A 22,132-nucleotide genomic window follows, 5' to 3' on the forward strand; every position below is an offset into this window, starting at 1 on the left:
GGACTATGTTATTTTTTATCACCTCTATAATTCCCAGTCAACCCTGATGTAATATGGAGACCTACAAACCAATTATTAGATCTAATGGCAAACGCTTCTTAAACATAACTTCTCCTCTTGTGGAACTAACACATTTATAGTTATGTGACATTTGTTCTCTCAATTAATTCTTAATTTAGGAATTTTCTAAGGAAGTTGAAGCAAAGTCCTCCCAAAAATCCTCAGTTCTTAGCACAGGCAATCAACTCCTTCGACTGAAGAAAGTGGACACTGCAGCTCTTCGTTCTGGGCTATCACAAATTGATAGCCAGTGGACAGAATTGCTGGCACACATTCCAGTAGTACAAGAAAAGTTGCATCAGGTATGTAATGAAAACACCCTTAAATTATTTTAGTCTTCTACAGCTGAATAAACATTTCCCCACAGGGGAAAAAAGTATTGATTAAAAACATAGATTACTGCATTATTCTTTCTTTTCAATCATACCTTCAAATAAATCTTATTTTATTCCACTAATCCCTATTCTTGCTTGGGAATAAAATGATTCCAAGAATTAGTAATATCTTAAGTACAATTTAGCATAGAAATGGTATTTAAGGCTCTGACTGAATTCCAAAGAACTACTTTCAAAATGTTGAAAATCAAAAGGCTTGTGCCTTTTTTTGTTTTTTAGTATTTTGCTTTTGTTTGCACTGTCTTGAGAGAATCAAACAATTTAATGAAATAATTTATAAGATCTATCATCAATTGAATTTTCTGTAGCTTTTAATACCTTGCCTTCCAAAAAAAATTTTTAAACAGGAAAAAATGAGAAATCATTTACTTCATACTGGTGTTAGAGTTAATTGAATATTTATGAAGTAATTAAATTTTAGGTGCCAATTGAGAATAAGATAGTTTTTATTGTTCAGTATTTTAATGGTGTTGAAATTGAAAGCTGTTGTTGGACTTAAGATGTAGGAACTTTTTAGAGAGAAAGTTTAGTATATAAATTAAAAATAGCATGGGTTTACAAGTAAACAGGAATTGAGTTGAATCTTAAAACTTGTATCTTGCTCTAAATCATACCTGAACAGCTGCAAATGGATAAATTACCATCACGTCATGCTATTACTGAAGTGATGAGCTGGATTTCTCTTATGGAAAGTGTCATCCAGGAGGATGAGGAGAAGATTAAAAATGCTGTAGGACATAAAGCAATAAATGAATACCTACAGAAATATAAGGTAATTAAAAGAAAAGGTTTACCTTTGTATCAAATAACCGTAGGTTTATTTTTAAGATTATCAAATTTTTTTGGCAAAAGATCTCAGTGCATGATAAAATTACCAAAGTATATATATAAATGAGCTACAGACTTGTCAGGTTAATGTGTATACACACACACACAGAGATACATACACATACACATATAGATTTATTGCACTTATATATATATGCATGCAATTGTAAACATGTACACACATACTTACATTTCTGTCTATGTGTGTATGTGTATTGTGCTCTTGTGTGTGTATGCACTGTGCTTATACAAGTGAGTGTGTATATGTGTATATGCACATGTATGTATATTTTGATTTGATACTCTGGCCCATGTGTTCTGAGCAATGAACAAACTTTCAATACCACAGTAAAATGGTCAAAAAAATAACTTGCCAGTCAGTAAAAAAGAGACATCTCTTGTGGTAGTTATGCAGAGATTATTCACTACGAATTCTTAAGAATGGCTTTTTAATAATTATTTAAGATAAAACAATGCTGAAGGACATTTTATCTAAACATAGAAATGTCCCTATCTTTGAGGTAAAACAAAGCACATGTTTTTTTTTCTAACCCCCATCTTATACTTAAAAATGAAAAACAAAAAAACAAATGTATGTCTTAAAATTATGAGTCATATAAATGTTCCTCATTTTAGACTATTTAGACTAGAATAAGGTAGTGACAGTACCACTTTGCAGCACTTAGAATGTAACAACTTTTATTAAAATGAGAAGATATATTTAGATGTGTCTTATATTTCATGTTCTCTGTTTTCTTCTTTTAGGGTTTTAAGATTGACATAAATTGTAAACAGTTGACAGTGGATTTTGTGAATCAGTCAGTGCTACAAATCACTAGTCAGGATGTGGAAAGTAAACGTAGTGATAAGACAGATTTTGCTGAGCAGCTTGGAGCAATGAATAGACACTGGCAAATCTTGCAAAGTCTAGTAACTGAAAAGGTAAGCAAAGTGACCCATTGCTTATTTGTCTTCCCTTAAAAACAGCAATAGCATGTACAACCCTTTTCGACAATGGTCATTAAGTGAGTGGGCTATTTATTCCAATAATTCCTAGGTATATGGCAAAAATATAACTTCTACATGGCTTCTCGACACCTACTTATTCTTTTCCATTGGATCATGCACTTTTTAAATTAAAAAAAACTTGTATATCTTAATGAATTTTGGATTATAAGACAGGTAAATTTCACATAGCCAATAGCTAGGAAAACATAAGCATTATTTCATACTTTACATACAGGCATACTTGTCTGGGGGAATATGTTAAATTGCTAGGACACGGTTTTGATAAAATAGTTACCTTTGAATATTTAAATCTGAAACATATCTGCTCATTTCTTATGGTTAATGTTTTCATGTCCTTTTTTTTTTCCTTTGATGCAGATCCAGATGCTGGAAGGTTTATTGGAATCTTGGACAGAATTTGAAAATAATGTGCAGTGTCTAAAAGTCTGGTTTGAAACCCAAGAAAAGAAACTTAAACAACAGCATAGAATTGGAGACCAGGCTTCAGTTCAGAATGCAATGAAAGACTGCCAGGTAATCTAGGCAGTTAACTCACTTATTTTCCATGGCAAACTCGTGAAATGTGTTCGAGAAAACCAAGAGTAGAACAGTATAACAAGAATAGTCAGGAATACTCTTCTATTAAGATTTTGGAAATTAGTCATATTATCTTTCATCATCAGCTTTCCAAATTATAAAAGTTTTTTTAACCATTATATACTTTCTCTTTAATAAATTAAAAATACAACCCCCTTCCCATCCTATACTCAGTTTTTAAAAAACTTCACACTGCTTATGTCTTTTATAGCAATAAATCACAACGCAAATAAGCAATAATAAACATAATTATATCTCAGAAGAGAGATATGAAAATCAGTAAAATTAGATTGAGCTATAAGAGAATTCAAAAACAAGAACTCTCTCAGGAAAATATATAGGGTCAGTGTTCCAGATTGTATGAAGAACTTCTTTTCCAGTGTTATTCTTAGAAGGGTATAGATTAAGAAAGGAAAAAAAACAGTGGAGTAAGCTGAAATTTATCAATTAAAATAAGTATCTTAGATTGACTCTAGATAAGAACTGATAAGACAAAAAACTAGGAAGAACACATGCATTGCTCTCTACATTTATAATCTGTGCAAATGGCTTTCCACTTTTTGCCAAAATCAGTGATTGCAAAGTAAGGGTGCCACAAAACTAAAGAGGAAGTCTGTAAAACCACAAAGGAAAAAAAAGAAAGGCCAATATACACATATTTCATGAAGATGCTTAAAATTAAAAGTACATTCTCATTGTCTGAAAATAGGGATGGAGAAAAACTAGGGAATACATTAGTCATGGCTACATAAATGGAACAAAAGGAAGTAGTCTGAGATCATTTTCCCCCTCATTTCTCATTAATCAGTAACATGAGTATCTTAAATAAAACTATGAATTTGAACTCTACCAGTAAATTGATGTTCCAAAATTCTATTTAGAACATGGAGGGTTAATGTCCTTTATGGTATTCACAGTTAATGTCCCTGTTTTAAAAGGATGTTTTTTGTTTTACAGACCTAATAAATGATACTTTTGTATAATCATCATTACCAAAAAGTTCAAAATGCATATTACTATGTATCTTCTATTATTTTTCTTTTTGTTTTCTTGCTTCTCTTTTAGTCTTTCATTTACTTTTATTGTTCTTATTTTTTGTTTTTCTCTTTTTTATCTCCTCTTTTATTTCTATCCTGTAAAACATAACAGAAGCCTTGCCAAATAATAATGTTGTAATAATGTTTCTAAATTTCAATCAAAACTGAATGGCTGTGTCAACAGGAGAGAATTTCAAATGTGGTTATTTCAATGCAGACATGTTTTTCTCAAATAACTGACAGAAAGAAAGTAGTCTGCATAATTAATTTAAGGTATCACTCATCACATCATGGTGTAATTGGAAGGTTTGATTTGACAATACCCTAAGCCTTGGTAAGATTTGTTATTTCCCCTGAGACACATACTTTCCCAGATATAATAATCTGGTAAAAATAAACTGAAAATATTTGTCTAGATTTCAAGCTGTGGTTTTGCTAGCATGATTTCTTTAACCCTTCCCACCACAATGTGAAGAGACTTCATTAATTTAAACTAACATGGAAGTTGAAATGGACTATTCACATTCACTATTCACATATTATCACTATTCACATTTATTATCTTTTTTTCCTCTCTCATTTTTTAAAATCAGAATTTATCATTTAATTAACTAGTTGAAAATAAATATATGTTGTATTTCATATAAGCTGTCAGCTACTTGTGGCTGTATTAATGGTTATATTAATTAATGGCTGTATTAATTAGATATATTAATCAAATATATTTGATTCTACGAGTTTTAATGATTTAAACTATGCCCAGACTATTTTAGCAATATTTTTCCAAGCCATGACTTGTGAGCATAAATAACATGTTATATTCGCTTAATAACATTAACAGCATTAGAAGCACAATACTAAATTTTTGGTAACTGAATTTCATGCCAATGTTGGCGATGCGATTTAATAATTATTTCCAGTTGTCTCATAGTTAGTAGAAGTGTGGGAAGGAAATATTTCATGTATTTTGAGATAAAAAACATATAGTGATTATTAGAGAATATAAACTGGAATGATTTTTGGCTCATTCTACATTTCGTATACTTTTTGAAGCATTATCCATTTGTACTTTCATTTGATTCATAATAACAAAATTCATATAGCACTTCAAGGTTTGCATAATAAATTATATATATACAGATATACATATATATGTGTGTGTGTATGTGTGTATATGTGTGTGTGTATGTGTATATATATATATATATATATATATATATATATGTGTGTATATACACGTATATTTAATCCCATTTGATCCTTACAACAATCCTTTAGGGTAGGTGCTATTATTATTCCTGTCTTAAAGATGAGGAAATTTAGGCCAAGAAAATTTAATTTGTCCATGGGTCACACAGCTGATAAGTGTCTGAGGCAGAATTTGAACCCAGGTATCAAAGTATCAAAATTAGCACATTAATAAAATCGAAATTTACTTTTAAAGAATATTCCTTCATAGTACCTTTTTTGCCCCATTTCAGTTATATTTTTGTCTGTCTAGCCTTTTGGCAGCATAGTAGACAGAGGGGCTGACTTGGAATAAATAGCTCAATGGATAGAGCACCGGGCCCAGAGTCAGGAAGACCTGAGCTCAAATCCAACCTCAGACACTTGTTAGCTATGTTACCTTGGGAAGGTCACTTAACCTCTCTTTGCCTTAATCTGCTAGAAAAGGAAATGGCAAACCACTCCAGTCTTTACGAAGAAAACTCCATAGACAGTATTGGTGTGCTATGGTCCACAAGGTCATGAAGAGTTGGACACAACTGAATGACTGAACAACAACACTTGAGTTCAAACCTCACGCATATCCCTCATAAAGGCTCTTGATATATTATAACCAAGCGCTCTCTTAAAGCTATGAAAGTCCTCTGTACTATTATTCAACAAATTATGCATTTATCATGTGATGCCTATTTCAGTTGGAATTTTATATTGAATACAAATTATAGACAAAAAAAAAAGAAAATTCCCCAAGGGACTACTACTGTACTATTATATATTAAAGATAAGGTCAACAACATTTTAAGGTTTGACAAGCTATAAGGATCTGATAGATATCAAGTAAGTACACCATCTTTACCTTATCCCATTGTTAGACCTGGTCCCTACTTCCCCCTGTAACATCTAATCTACCATTATGTTTTGAAGTGATCTGATTGATTCTGTATCATCTTTTAATTGAACCTATTTATAATTAATTGATTCATCCTATAACTGCCTAAATCATGGTCCTTCGTCTCTGAACTTAATTCAGAAATTCAACTGGCCTGTAATGAGTTAAGCTTAGAAATTCAGTTCTCCTGTTAATCACTGTTCTATTTTTGCCTCAAGGAAATCTGTTATCCTTAAGGGATGCCAGTCGATACAAGGGAGACTAGACTAGTATCTTTAGAACACCAAGCTATCCTTCAAGGATGCCTGGTTTGTTATCCAAAGAAGTCTGGTCCACTATCTCTAACCTTGCAGGTAGACTTTGAACATATCTTAGTCACAGGAGGGAAGGAAGGGGTTGTTGCAAGCCCCTCATTCCCACTTTCCAACCAATCATATTGTCCTCCACACCACAGCTCTGTAACCAATCATACTGGTTTCACCATTCATAATGTTGAGCTCTTATAATCAATCATAACTTGTGCCTTACCTGTGAAGTCCTGTTCTTTGTTCTGCACTCCCCGAAACTATACAAGAAAGCTATCCCCTTCATTTGGGGTCTTAGCTTTGCTGAAGAACCTGAGATCCTATTTATTGGTAAATTTGTACTGTACTAATAAATTGACCATCCTTGGAACTTTGTGCCTCTGTTTACCTTATTTTGACGATAGTAGTTTCACGTAAGTCAAAAAAGCTCTACCTGTATAATCTTTAAACTACCTTATACTCATTCATTCCTTCATTCAGTAGTCATTTATTAAGTTCTAGATATTTACTAGATACTATTCTAGACACTGGGGATACAAAGACAGAAATAAAACAGTCTCTACCCTCAAGGAACTTACATTCTGTGGGTGACAAACATGTACACACACACCTAGATCCAAAATCTACACAAGGTAAGTGCAGAGTAATTGAAGAAGGACAAACTAATAGCTTTTTGGATTAGTGAAAATCTTTTGAAAGACTCAATAATTAACCATTTTTACTCCTCTGTTTCCTAAGATTTTATTCTACCCAGTTTAAAATTTTACCATTTCATTGTCTTTTTATTTTTTATATTTTTAGGAACTGGAAGATTTAATTAAAGCAAAAGAAAAAGAAATAGAAAAAATAGAACAAAGTGGACTTTCTTTAATTAAGAACAAGAAGGATGTGTCTGGTGTCATCATGAGTAACCTGCAAGAGCTCAACCATTACTGGGCAAACTTAGACCACATGGTAATAATATATAAAAAAATAAAATTATAAAGGTCACACCAAGATTTTAGAGCATATTTCCTCTCTAGATTTGTAGTGATGTTGGGGTCATGGCCATCTTGACAGTAATGGAGAAACCCTGATAGATTCTCATTTCCTAGAAGCTTTATATCACTACCCTTCTGTCATGGCCTGGGGGCAAATTAAAATTATTAGATCACAACTTATTTTTACTTTTAGTCCCCTTGAGGAGATTTGAAAAAATACCCTAGTCCCTTGAAGAAATTAGTTTCTTGAATAAAACATACTTTAGGTAGAGTTAATTCTGCAGTTAATTCTGACTTATCAACTCTAATTTTGAAGGGTGACATATTTTTTAAAAACCTTCCCCTAAATTCTGGTGGGTACACCTGATTTGAAGGCTATAAGCTCATATGCACTGATATTGATATTACATAGGGCTACAGAAATTGTTTTCTCTGTTAGGGTTCTACTGGCATAAGTCACACTTATCCATATAATTCCTTTTCTCCTATTACCAATCAACTCCAAATGCTGCCCAGTATAATGGGCTGTAAATGACAATGAATCTTCGTATAGTAAATATATTCACAGTTCCCTTAGCAGCTCAGTGGTTTATGAAAGTTAACCTCCCAAGAGATTACAAAGAGTGTCTTAAAGTCTATGCTTTGCCTCTTCCCAATTTTTATTGCATGTGTTGCATGATTTTCATTAGATAGCCTTTAATAACTCTAGACATGTGAATCAGTACATAGGGTTTGGGTTATTTTGTATTTATTTTGTGGAATTATCAATGTACTATTCTCTCCACACACACTCTTTCTAAAGGTTGGACAGCTAAAGATATTACTACAGTCAGTGTTTGATCAATGGAATGTGTACAAAGTGGCTTATGAGGAAATGAACAATTACCTAATGGAAGCCAGGTACTCCCTTTCCCGTTTCCGGTTGCTGACTGGTTCCCTGGAAGCTGTGAAAGTGCAAGTAGAGAACCTTCAGGTGAGGAGCAAATATTAAATATTTCATTGCAATGACTTTAAAATGGAGAAATTTGTACAGCAGTTTCTTACCCCTATTGTTTACACTAAAGCATTTTTTAAAATTTTAAAACCATTTTTTATATACTTTGTTTCTGAAGCAAACCTCCTGTGGATTCCATTTTTTTTTCACCAGGTATTCCATAACTAGGTGACACTGTATTCTAAATATTTTATTTTCAAAGTTTTCTAAAGTAAATATTAATTAATGTAAGTATTAATTACTCAGCACTATTTCAAAAAGTCTGTTTTATGTTGCAACTAGGTGGCTTACTGGGTAGGCTGCTGGATTTGAATTCAGCAAAACCTGAATTCAAATCCTACCTCAGATGGTTACAAGCTGTGTGACACTGGGCAAGTCCTTAATCTTTCTGAACCTCGGTTTCTTCCTCTATAAAATGAGGGAATTGGATTTGTTGGCCTCCAAGGTCTCTGCCAAAATCACTAATCCTTCTGATCCCAGAATCTGTTCATTTTTTTACCTCTAAGGTCTCGTCCAGCTCTAAATCTATGTTCCTCTGGTCTACTTTCCACCGTTGACATCTTCTTCTCATGTTTTCTCTTTTTCTTCTCTTCTCACCAGTCTGCACAAGTTAAAGGATCAAAAAATGAGGCAAATACAAATGAATAGAAAAGCTATTAACTAGCTCTTAAAGTATTTTTCTTTGCTTTCCACAAAAAGCTAAGTGCCTTGTTCCGTGTGTGCTCCCTTCCTTATTGCTCTGTTCTTTGTTGTATCCATTATCAATAATAACATCTAAAATGACATTCCTACCATAGATGAAGGTCGCCTGCCAAGCCATGCTACTTCCACTAAACTGCTGCCTCAGGGTCCCCAGCACTGTCAACTATTCTATTTTGGGCACTCTCTTCCATCTGCTGCTATCTGCCCTTGCAAGAATTGGTACTGTGTGTCTTATAGGTGTTGGGAAAGGGAGCTTAAGGACTCAGGTGCACAGAATGTACCCTTCTCCACTTCTAACCTACTCTGGCAACCTGGCACAAATTCAAATACTGCTGATGCAATGTCTAATTCATCTGAAGGGAATTTGCTTTCCCCTGACTGCCATTTAGTTCCCCAAATACATCATACAGTGGAATGTGCCAGGTGAGTCCTTGTTAGTATGAACTGAATATGATGATGATAATATGATTAGTAATAGCTTTGGGAGATTTAAAATAATTTCATAATCCAAAGCATTAAAATGTTCTCTCGAACCTCATATCTATCAATCGCAGTTATATTGGCATTTCCTTATTCTTTGCATAATTCAATGGCCTTCTTTGTGAATTAAAATAATAATAAAGTAAGCAATAGTTTTAGAATAATATTGGACTTTACCAATTCACTTATGTAACATGTTATCTGGTGTATTACCCAGAGTCTATTCTGTAGCTTTTTTAGATATCATTGCATCATCTACCCTCCAGCTAACTCCCATTTCCCCATTCTACTAAGACCTCAGGAGGCCTTATTTTATAGTCCCTGAGTTCTTGGCTCTGTCATCACATTCCATCCTGTCCCACAGGCTGTGACCTACCCAAGAGGTGGGGTCTTGTAGGAAAATATAGATGAAGACTCTTTGCCAAAAGCATCCCAGGAAAAGAGGTAGCTTCTTACGGTCTAATTCTCTGAAGTATGTTCTGGAATCCTGTACTACTACAAAGACTAGCAGACTCCTGCTCTTCTGGCGCTCTATTTTGAAATCTTGCCCAGAGTTGCATTCAGAGTATTCCTCCATAGGTCTAACCATAGAATGATATCATTTTAGATCAGGAAGCAATCTTAGAAATCATCTACTTCAATTCCCTTTGTTGTACAAGTGAAATAGTCTCAGAGTCACAGAGCAAATTAGTGACAGAAATAGGAATAGTGTACAGGTCTCTTGATGTCCAGTCCGATACTCTTACAAACATCTAAAGGCTATGATTCCCCATCATCTCTACTTCCTGGCTCCTCTGTCTTTGCTCAAACCCCTTGTTTTGCACAATGTCATTTCTTATTCTAGGGCTTTCCCTCTCTTGATTATTTCCAGTTTATCCTGTATAAATCTTGTTTCTTCATAGTTGTTTGTATGTTGTCTCCTCCGTAAGACTCTAAGCTTCTTGAAAGCCAGGAATATCTTCTGCCTTTCTTGGTATTCCAAGCTCTTAGCACAGTGCCCAGTACATAGTAGGTACTAAATAAATAAATCTTTATTGACTAAGTGACTAATTCTAGGGTAGGTTGAGTAAGTAGGGTGAGTAGAGATGAGAATTTAAAGGGAAGATATCTACACAAAACTTTCATTACATTGTCAAATTCGATTAGCTAGCTTGCTGTGGTTTTTTTTAACTCCTTCTTGTAATCATTGGTGCACATATTTTGGAGTGGTAAGAAACATATTAAAGAAAACCAATACAGGCAGCTAGGTGGTGCAGTGAGTAGAGCACCAGCCCTGGAGTGAGGAGGACCTGAGTTCAAATCCAGCCTCAGACACTTGTCACATGTACTAGCTGTGTGACCTTGGGCAAGTCACTTAACACCAATTGCCCTGCCCCCCCCAAAAAACAAAGAAAACCAATAAAAATGCACTTGAATATTATTAATTTTTATTCACTTTCAAAAATACCTGGCAAGCAACTATTTCAACTTAATTTTTAAAATTTATTTTATTTTTAGTTTATGAAAGAAAACAAGCATTTCCATAACATAGTAGAATTTTTTCAAAAAGATAATTGTACGTGGAACTGCTAATCTATTATATACAACTCACTATTCCTTTAAAATTTGTAATAAAGCGTAAATTTTTGTACTAACAGTTTAGATCCTATCATGCCATTTGTTCTCTTTTTGTGAGTAGAATCTACAGGATGAGCTGGAAAAGCAGGAGAGCAGCTTGCAGAAATTTGGCTCTATAACCAACCAGCTGTTAAAAGAGTGCCATCCACCGGTGACAGAAACACTTACCAATACCTTGAAAGAAGTAAATATGAGGTATGACATAAGCTAATTCCAGTGTTGCCTTCTTAAAATATCTCATTCTGAATGCCACCAACTATATAATTGAAAGCCTTTAGATTTTTGGTTTTGAGCTTAGTAAGGTTTTGTCCCCATATCGTCATTCATTCTGTTTGTTTTGAAGTTGAAAAATAATGTGTTTTGTAAGAGGAAAATGCATTGATTGATTTGGAACTACTGCCTACATAAATATAACTTACCTACTCAAAATATTTTCATCCCTAATCCTCTGCCTTCAAAATAAAATTATAGGCCACTGTTTAAGCACTATATTTCTTTATATTAAAAAGATGCTTGTACATTATTTCCATTTGCACAATGTAAAATCTTATTTTGCATTATAACTAATGAACCATTCAACAGGCATTAAGTGCCTGTTATGTGCTGAGCACCAGGGCTACAGAGACAAGAATAAAACAGATCCTGCCATCAAGGAACCTACTTGTTAATAGTGTGTGTTTCCTATCATTTCCAGGTGGAATAATTTGCTAGAAGAGATTGCTGAGCAGTTACACTCCAGTAAGGCCTTATTTCAACTGTGGCAAAGATACAAAGATTATTCTAAACAGTGCGCTTCAACAATTCAGCAGCAGGAGGATCGAACCAATGAGCTGTTGAAGTCAGCAAATAATAAGGACATTGTTGATGATGAAGTTGCAACCTGGATTCAAGATTGCAACGTATGTTTCACAAGCATTGTGTTTCTCCATTTTTCCTTTCAGCAGAATCCAAGCTTGCTTAACTTCCAAAGTTTTGCCTAATGTTACCCATGAGGTCTGAATAGGCCTCAGAATATAAAATACAGTTATTTCTTTGTCAAGGACAAGGTACCAAAGAAGTATCACCTTTCTGAGACGTGACAGTGTATGAATTGAGATACGACTTTACCTTAGAAGAGGAAGTGTGTCATAGTGCCTATACCTTCACATGCTCAACTGCTTTAAAACCTAAGCTGATTTTCATTAAAAAGCCAGAAAGCTTCTTTCAGTTTTCTTTGCTTTGTGGTTTATACTTGCTAGGGAAGGACTTTATAATCCTTTTTAAAGCTCAAGAAAGATGTTTAATGTTTAAAACAGAGCATCATTTCAGTTTGTTTCTATAATGCTCATGTCACAGTTAAAGTAAGCTATTTCATTTAATCCCACATGTAACTTCTGCTGATGAGGCAAATAAGCCTGGTTTTCCCCTTCCCCATTGAATATATAGACATAGATATATTAGAATCACGGGTGGAGGCCTTAATCCACAGGTAGATGGGAGCTCAGATCATAACCTAGTCCAAGAGTTCTTAACTTTTTTTTATGTTGTAGACCCAATTATCTACCTGGTGGACCCCTCTGCAGAAAAATGTATAAAATAAAATATGCAGCATTACATTTTTTAATGTATAAAATATATTTTTAAATGCATAAAATAAAATAGCATTACAAAGGAAACCAATTATAATGAATTACAATGATATATAGTTATATATGTACATATGCACGCACGTGCACACACACACACACATATATTTTAAAGTTCATAGGCCCCAGGTTAAGAACCTAGCATGTTTTATTCCTTGAGGGATATTTACATATACTATATTCACTGCTGTATGTTAGCACACCTGCATATGAGCGAGGAGATTTAAATTTTCTGAATAAGTACAAGTACACACAAACCTATCCTGCAGCAGAGAAGCGAACTCACTGTCTATATGATCATAGAAAGAAGGTGAAGAATTGTTTCATGGCAGACATTTGCCTTTTCCCCACTCTTTTAGGACCTTCTCAAAGGCCAGAAGACTGTTCAGGATTCCTTGTTTGTGCTCCAAGAGCTGGGAGAGCAACTCAAGCAGCAGGTGGATACTTCTGCAGCAGCTGCCATTCAGTCTGACCAGCTGTCTCTGAGTCAACACTTGTCTGCCCTGGAACAGGCTCTTAGCAGACAGCAGAAATTACTACAGGTAAAGAGACAGAGGGAGAGAGACTTCTTTTCAATGGATGTGAGAACCTGACCCTTCATTTGTCTTTGAGCTTAAATATGGAAATATTTATAAATAGCAACTGATTCATTGTCTAGGCAATGCTACATCCTCCTCAGCCCTGCCCCAAATAAATAATAATTGATGGCCAAACCCTTAAAAGAGCAGTTTTTAAAATATGTAGAGATCCAGCTTTGGTAATTGTAGTTACATTCCTTTCTATTGCATCAATTAGTCAAGCAAACAGGTATTTAATAAGCACCAATACTATATGGCACTGAGGATAAAGGACAGAAATGAAATAGCCCCTACCTTCAAGGAGCATAGATTCTAAGAGGTCTCTCTCTCTCTCTCACACACACACACACACCCCTATACAAAGCACACAGAAGGCCGATGTAAGTTAACCTTAGAGAAGAAGGCATAGTGTTTGGGTGGGTGAGGGAAGAATTGGCACAGGAACCTAATCTTGAAAAAAGTAAGAGATTTTAAGAGGCGGTGGTGCAGATGGAGAGCATTCATTCCATGTAGAGGAAAGAGTCAGTGCAAAGAGACAAAAATGGAAGAGGGAATATTGTAAATAATTCAGTATGACTGGACCACGTATGGAAGTAAATAATGTGTAAAAAGGCTGAAAGCAACATGGGACCAGTCTGTGAAAAGCTTTAAATGCTAAACAGAGGTGCTTATGTTTGAGCCTATTAATAATAGAGAACCACTGGAGTGGGTTGAGTAGAGATGAGAGATGACAGGGTCTGACTTACACTTTAGAAAAATCACTTTGGTGCCTATAGGGGTTGGGGGGAGGGATTGATGAGAGGGAAGATCTGAATCAGGGAGACCAATTAGGAAGCTAAGGAAATACTGCAAGTGTGAATGGAGAGGAGAGAGGTGAGAGATATAGAGACAAGATTCGACAATTGATTGGATATGTGATAAGAGTGAGAGTGAAATGTCGAGGATGACATGGAAGCTGTGAACCTGGGTGACTGGAAAGATGGTAATATCCTAAACAAAAACATGCACATTTGGAAATTGTATAAAGCTAGTGCTAAATAAAAGTAATTCTATATTTTAGAATAAGGAAGAGAAGGCATACTCAACTTGAAAAATCAGTGTAGCAGGAGATTTAGGAAAAGCTTTTGTAAAATGAGAAAGTGAAACCAAAAATAGAGCAGTTGCCTAAGCAAATTAATAAGCTACATCTAAATATACTTCTTCTAAAATTCTAAAACTTTTTTTTTTATTTTGCAAAAGGCTGGGGTTCTTGATTATGAAACATTTTCCAAGAGTTTAGAAGGTCTGGAGGGCTGGATTTTAGAAGCTGAAGAAGTCCTAAAAGGACAGGACCCCAACCATTCATCTGACCTCTCAACAATTCAAGACAGGATGGAAGAACTGAAAGTAAGTATTGGAAAAGTCATCCCTTTTCTATATATCATGAGACAGAAAATTACATTATCATGAAAACATGAATGAAAAGGCATTTATTCACTACTTATTATACGCTAAGCATTGGGATATAAATAGAAAAGTAAGACAGTCCCTGCTCTTAAGAAGCTGGTACTTTTAATTACAAGTCAAAGCACAAACCAGAGATTTCAGCTACAGAACTGAAATGCCTCAGTGGTGTGGATGAAAAGTTCCAGGGGTCCTTATGATGCATGAAAAAATCAAATGTCAGTGAATGAGTGTCGGGAGAATAAAGAAATAGGGCACATAATAAGTAAGGCCCAAAGGACTTAGGATGTAGTGGCCAGACAAATGGTGAGTCTTACACAAACACCAAAAGGATTATAGTTGATAACTCTCTGATCCTTCAAGTGGTATGGTATGGACTCACCAGTAGGCTTGGAGGAGCGGGTGGGTCTGAAGTCAGTAATAATAGTCAAAAAACATTTATTAAGCCCCTACTGTATTTTGAGCCTATGCTAGAAAAAGAAAGACAATCCCTGCCCCAAAGGGACTTAAAATTTAATGGGACAAGACAACATACAAAAGAAAGCTGAAAAGGAGGGGAGGAGAAGACCTGGCCCAAGCGCGTGGTGGAAAAGCCAAAGAAGTGCAAGACTGAGTGCTGCCAGAGGAGTAAAAGAGTTCCAAAATGAACACAACCAGGAGGGAAATAAGCTGATATCTGAGACATTGAGCCCTGTGTTGGTTGTTATTGTTGTTCAGTCTTTTTTTTTTCGGTCATGTACAGCTCTTTATGACCGTTTGGGTTTTTCTTGACAAAGATACTGGAGTGATTTTCCATTTCCTTCTCCAGCTCATTTTACAGATGAGGAAACTGAGGTAAACAGGGATAAGTGGCTTGCCCAGGGTCACAGAGCTAGTAAGTGTCTCAGGCAGGATTTGAACTCAAGCAGATGAATCTTCCTGACTCCAGGTCTAGCACTCTATCAACTGTGACACCTAGCTGCCCTCTGAGGCATTACACTAGATGAAAGAGATGATACTAAGAAGGAAGACATGCTTAAAGGAGAAAAAGGAGTTGGCAGGGTGTCCGGAAGCTTCCTCTGTTACTTTGCATTGTGATGGAGCACACAGTAGTCTAAAATCAAACTTCTCTGAGAAAGTGTTAGTTTCTTCATTCTGTGGAATTATAAGGACCAAGCTCATTCACAGTGGATATGCCTCCCTCTCTTCATTGCAGAGATAGGAAATTATTCAATAAACTATCAGATGAAATCTGTGTTGGTTGGTTTTGCTGAAATGTTTCTATTTCCTTTTTTATTTTGTATGACAAAAGATGGGAGGAGGAAATGATATGTTTTCATAAACGAATGTAACAAACACAAAAAGATAAATATTTTGAATCATTTAAATATTTTAAAAATTCAGCAAAATAATAGAGTAACATGTAAGTTTCCTAATAAAATTGGTTTTTAATTTAAGAGATTTTTATAAACCTCCTTCCTTTACTTGAAGAGCTGGGGGCCTGTGAGTGGAAAATGTTGCATATACTGTCAGACTTCACTGTGCTAGTTGTTTTGTCTTAACTGAATTTCTTTGTTTCAAGGGGAACTTCGCTGTGTAGATCCTAGATAGTGCAGTGAATGGGGAAGTAGACCCAGAAATTGATATAAAACAAATATCAAACATTTCAATTATCCCTCCCCCCCACTCTGCATAACTTGGATGGTTAATAGATAAAAATGTCCTAGTGGTGGATGCAAACTGCCTGAACTTGGGTAGGAAGATGCACATAACATGCTTTGTTCTCTTTTTCCATTATAGAGGATAGAAAGGGAAGAGGAAGATAGAAATGTCTATTAATTCTTTCTTTTTTTCCTTTCTCATTTGTTTACTTTGCTCCTTCTTTTTCTTCTTTCCTTTCTTCCTCTTTTTTTAAAGAATGTTAGAGATTAGCTTGAGGCAAAGAGAGGTTAAATGACTTCCCGTAGTCATACAGCTTTCTGTCATAGGCAAGACTTGAATTCAGGTCTCACTTTCTCCAAGGTTAGCCCCCTTATCTGTTACAACAAGCTGTCTCCCTAATGTGTATTAATGAATACAGTTAATTCAACTTCTCTAATTTTTGAGGGAAGGGAAGCCAGCAGTGTTCTTTCTCTTTTAATATTTGAAGGTTCTTTTGAGGGATACAGAGAAAGCAAGCACAAAAATGTGGAAAAGGTTAGTGAGGAATGAACTGGAAGGAGATCGAGGAAATAAGGTTGAGATGGTACAAAATTCTAATGTCAGGTTTCTCCATCACATAAATCTCTGCATATCAGCCAGCCCAGTCAAGGCAAATGTTGAGAAAGAGCAAAATGCCAAAAACGAAACAGCTTAATCCTTCCTCTAGTTGTTGGGGAAAGAAAGGAGTAATAAAACTTCAAAAAAAAAACCCTTTAAGTTGTGTTAGTTATACCGCTAGTCACTGGAGCAATTTCTTATCTAACAAAGATACAGCAGAATAATGAAGTCAAGATTGCCATGTATAAATTGTCTGAACATGTGTAAACAATTTTTTAATCATTAGTGTCATTTTCATCCTTAACCTAACACTTACAAAAGACATTTTTTTTGCAAATCACCAAGTCAATATATCTTTAGTGTCTTCTCTTTTCCCCTATTTTCCTAAAATGTTGTTATCATGTGGTCTAAAATTTGACAAAAGAATTGCACAGATAAAGAATAAGGGGAATCCATAAATCTAGGTAATAAAGACCTAACTGGACACTTAGGCTGTTGGTAGTACTTCACCTTCACTGTCCATGGTGAGAAGTAGATTCTTTTCTGTTTTATTTCAGGGACAGATGTTAAAATTCAGCAGCATGGCTCCAGATTTGGATCGTCTCAATGAATTGGGGTATAGATTACCTCTAAATGATAAGGAAATCAAAAGGATGCAGAATCTGAATAGACACTGGTCTTTGATCTCCTCTCAGACCACGGAAAGATTCAGGTACAACAGCTCAGAAATTTGAAATCAAGTAAAGTTACGTTTAAGGGCTTTTTAAGTTCTGTGGATTTATAAAATTTGTTTCTTTTACATAATACTGCCATAATTTGGAATAAAAACTTCAGAAACTGGAATTGAGTAAAACACATTCACTTTTACGTGTATTAAGTATTAAATATTGCTTTCTTTTAAAAATTAAAATTATCTTAAAATGGTAAATTGAAACTTTTAGTGCATTTTCATTTTTTTCCTAAATATATATATATATATATATATATATATATATATATATATAGATGATTTAGACTACATATTATTGTAGTATAAAATGTGTCTGTATGGCAGTGCAAATATGATGATAGTCCTACTGTTGGTGATGCTGGGAAAAATTTAGTGACTATTTCAATAAGATGGAGGTATTTTCTGATCTTACCTTTTTTATTCTTTTTATTTCTTACCTCTTATTCTTTCAGCAAGTTACAATCATTCCTTTTGCAACATCAAACCTTCTTGGAAAAATGTGAGACGTGGATGGAATTCCTGGTTCAGACGGAACAGAAGTTGGCTGTAGAGATTTCAGGCAATTATCAACGTCTTTTAGAGCAGCAGAGGGCACATGAGGTATGTAATGGTATTAGAATTTTGGAGGATATGAATTATGAGCTGTTTAAAAAGTGTTATATAAATCTACTATAACAGAAGGGGTATTTCACTTGAGGAAGAACAGTATTTAAAAATCTAATATCCATGCTTGCCTTAGCATCCTATCCTCTTTTTCTAAGCTTTTTATTTTTATGTTTTAATTAATAAAATATCTATTAGATCCTGCATCCTCAACTGGCTGTACACATATGATATAATATGTAATATTATATTTTAGTATTTCAGAGCCAGCCCTATGACTTTCATTGGTGTGTGTACTCTGCCTGATATAAATTATAGTCCTATGTAAGAGTTCTATGATTTGCTCTTACTACTACTACTACTACTACTACTACTACTACTACCACTACCACCACTACTACTACCACTACTACTACTACCAATAACTATTATTATCAAGTCATCAACCTTTGGGCATTAAATCTCTCCAAACTTAACTAGTCTAACTTTCAGAAGACAATATGCCACCAGATCTGTACTTGTACCTATCCCTCTTGGTCAGAAATGCCAGAGCTTACACTCAATAGGTATAGCCTCCTAAAAACCAAGATGACTGTTTGTGTTAGAACTTTAGTGGAGGATAATATATAACAACAGTAGGAATTGGATATATGTAAGAATTCCTATACATGAGGCAGTTGATGGCACAGTGAATAGAGTTCTGGGCCTGGAGTCAGGAATATATGAGTTCAAATCCCAACTCACATACTTACTAGCTGTGTGACCCTGGGCTAGTCACTTAAGCTCTGTTTAACTCAGTTTCCTTAACCATAAAATGAGGATAATAATAGCATCTACCTTTGCAGGGGGCTGTGAGGATCAAATGAAGTAATATTTGTAAAAAGCACTTAGCATAGTGCTCAGCACATCCTAGGCATATACACAAGTGCTCATTCTCTTCCCTTTCCCTTACCCATAACCAATTTATGAATTGTATTTCTATATTTTAACAAAGCTAATAAAAAATATAATATTAGAACTAGAAGCAACATTAGAGATAATTGTTAGCTTCTTTATTTTACAGTTGAAAAAACTAAGGCACAAAAGAGGAAAAAAGTTGTCTTAATTGTAAACTGTTATGGAATGAGAATTATTCCTTAAAGATGGGTATATACATATACATATACATATAAGTCGTTATTATAATCATGTAATTATCTTCTATTTTTGTAGAATCATTTGAAAATCTAATCTAATCTTTTATATGCATCTTAGATAGAAAGAAAAACTAGAGAAAATATTATAATTTTGCTTGGTAGCAAAAGAAAGCTTTGTTTTCAGACATAATAATTAATCATTAGTTCAAACAAAAGCTTCCATTTTTCAATTACATGTATCTGTAGTGATTTTATTTAAAATAGATTTCATTTTTACCCAACCTCAGGATTATAATTTTTTTCAGTCAGAAATGATTCTTATGACTTTCCTTATCTAAAAATTTGGCACTTCCAAATTTAAATATTATCATTTATATTCTAGTATATGTTATCAATTATTGTATGAATTAAATAAAAATATGTTCTCGTCTTAGAAGATAGCAATAAAAGGAAAGAGGGAATGTCTGGAAAATTAGGGTGGAATTGAGTTTTTCTGTTACTAATTATCAAGTTGGAGGATTCTAAAGCATATTACTGCCATTATTCTCATTTTCCTATATTTATTTTTGTGACAGTTGTTTCAAGCAGAGATGTTCAGTCGTCAACAGATTTTGCATTCAATCATTATTGATGGGCAGCGCCTTCTAGAACAAGGTCAAGTGGATGACAGGTAGGATTTTGACTACTTGTGAGGAAAGTTGCCAATGGAGTCTTTAGTAGTGAGTAGCCAATATACGTAAGATGTTATACCTTTCTGCTAGGTCTTCCTGCCTTCACTCCCTTCCTTATCATTCTGAAGTTTATGGTACTGCCAGAATAATTTTTCTTGTACACTCACCTGCTCAAAAATATCCAATGGCTCCCTATTTCATCTAGAATGAATTCAATACCCTTTATAATCTCATGCTATTTTACCTTTCCAGCTTTATCTTATATTGCCATTTTCTACCCACAACAGCTTCTGCTCACTGAATGCATTATTTATCTCTCTAATGTCATGCCTTAGCTGTTCCCTGTGCCTGGACCTGCCTTCTGATCCATCCCCATCCCATTCCCAACCTTATTCTCCCTCCACTTAACCTGTTGAATTGAGAGGCAGTTCTGTATAGCGGAGGACCAGGGTTCAAAAGGATTTGGTTCTGATTCTGCCACTTACTACCTGTATGATGTTGGTGAGGTTGTTCAAGCTCTTTGTACCTCAGTTTCCTTATCTATACAATGAGAATTTGATAGCTAGCTTTCCTTCCAGCTTCAAATCTATGATTCTCTCTTCAAGGCCTTCTGTACCCATTAGCACTGGGATCCATCCAATCTTGCTGTACTTCTAGACAGGGTCGACCCAGAAAATAAACAAATAAAATTCTATGTTCCTGTAATCTATCAATTAAAGTTTAATACTCCTTCATAAAATCTTTCCTGATATCCCTGGTATCTAAAGACCTTCTCAATCATGGCTTCACACATCAGTCTTTAAGCATTTATTAAGTACCCCCTGTGTGCCAGAAAGTATGCTAGACACTGCTCTTTAAAGACAAAAGAGAAAGTCTCCCTATCAAGGAACTTATATTTAACACATAGCTTTTCATCTTACAACTCTAATGTGCTCACTGTGGTTGGCACCAGTATCCTCACACTGATTAGAGCACTGGGACTGGAGTAAGGAAGACTTGGGTTTAGAACTGGCCTTAGACACTTACTGGCTGTGTGACCTCTATCTGCCTCAGTTTCCTCCGATATAAAATGAGGATAGTAGTAGCATTTACTTCTTAGGGTTGTTGTGAAGCTCAATTAAAGTGATATTTGTAAAGTAATTAGCACAACCCCTGACACATAGTAGGCATTTAATAAATATTTCCTCTTTCCCTCCCTACTTCCTTCTTTCTCTCCCTTCTTTTTTCTTCTTTTGCTTTCTCCTTTCTCTTACTTCCTTTCTTCCTTGATTTCTTCCTTCCTTCTTTCCTTCCTTCAATTCTTCTTGTCTTCCTTCTTCCCTTCTTTTCTCTTTCCCTCCTTCCCCTTCATTCCTTCCTTCCTTTTGCACATGCTTAACCTCAAAATTATTTTTTATTCTTCTCTTCTTTCCTCCCTCTAGTTCATCACTGGCAGGGCTTTTCAGTTATACCTCCTTTTCTTCCATGCAGACATACCCTTTTCTCTACCCATATTACCATTCGCCTGGCTTAGAACCTCATTGCTTCTTTCATCTACTATTATTAAAATAGCCTCCTAAATGGTCTCCCTGTCTTTAGTCTGTTCCCCTTTCCAGTCTATCCCCTACACAACCTCTAAGATAATCTTCCTAAAGGAAATATCTGACTGCGTCACTAAAACAAACAAAACAAAAAATGCTTCCATGGCTTCCTTTTGTCTCTAGGATAAAATGTAAAGTTGTCAGCCTGCCATTTACAACATTTCACCATCTGATTCAAATCTAACTCCTCAGGTTGCTTTTCTATCTATACTTTATCCTCCAGCCACACTGATGTGGCTGACTTCAGATACTTACTAACAGTGTGACTCTGGGCAAGTCACAACTCTGTTTGCCTCAGGTTTTCCTCATCTGTCAAATGAGCTGGAGAAGGAAATGGCAAACCATTCGAATATCTTTGCCAAGAAAACCCCAATTGAGGTCACAAAGAGTCAGACACAACTGAACTCAC

The 22,132-nt window shown here is 35.0% G+C and overlaps 1 protein-coding gene across 1 annotated transcript in view; it reads left to right on the plus strand.

Moving 5' to 3' along the window:
- Nucleotides 1–22,132, plus strand: part of SYNE1 (spectrin repeat containing nuclear envelope protein 1) — a 593,153-nt gene that overhangs the window by 481,726 nt on the left and 89,295 nt on the right. The window contains exons 110-122 of the mRNA XM_036766002.1: nucleotides 180–362; nucleotides 1,078–1,227; nucleotides 2,049–2,225; nucleotides 2,670–2,825; nucleotides 7,148–7,300; nucleotides 8,129–8,299; nucleotides 11,181–11,314; nucleotides 11,814–12,018; nucleotides 13,104–13,286; nucleotides 14,562–14,708; nucleotides 17,561–17,715; nucleotides 18,186–18,333; nucleotides 20,048–20,142. Coding sequence (XP_036621897.1) covers nucleotides 180–362; nucleotides 1,078–1,227; nucleotides 2,049–2,225; nucleotides 2,670–2,825; nucleotides 7,148–7,300; nucleotides 8,129–8,299; nucleotides 11,181–11,314; nucleotides 11,814–12,018; nucleotides 13,104–13,286; nucleotides 14,562–14,708; nucleotides 17,561–17,715; nucleotides 18,186–18,333; nucleotides 20,048–20,142 — 2,057 coding nt within the window. The remainder of the gene's footprint in view (nucleotides 1–179; nucleotides 363–1,077; nucleotides 1,228–2,048; nucleotides 2,226–2,669; nucleotides 2,826–7,147; nucleotides 7,301–8,128; nucleotides 8,300–11,180; nucleotides 11,315–11,813; nucleotides 12,019–13,103; nucleotides 13,287–14,561; nucleotides 14,709–17,560; nucleotides 17,716–18,185; nucleotides 18,334–20,047; nucleotides 20,143–22,132) is intronic.

This window comes from Trichosurus vulpecula, chromosome 7, assembly GCF_011100635.1.
Source record: "Trichosurus vulpecula isolate mTriVul1 chromosome 7, mTriVul1.pri, whole genome shotgun sequence".
In the NCBI taxonomy this organism is placed as follows: Eukaryota; Metazoa; Chordata; class Mammalia; order Diprotodontia; family Phalangeridae; genus Trichosurus; species Trichosurus vulpecula.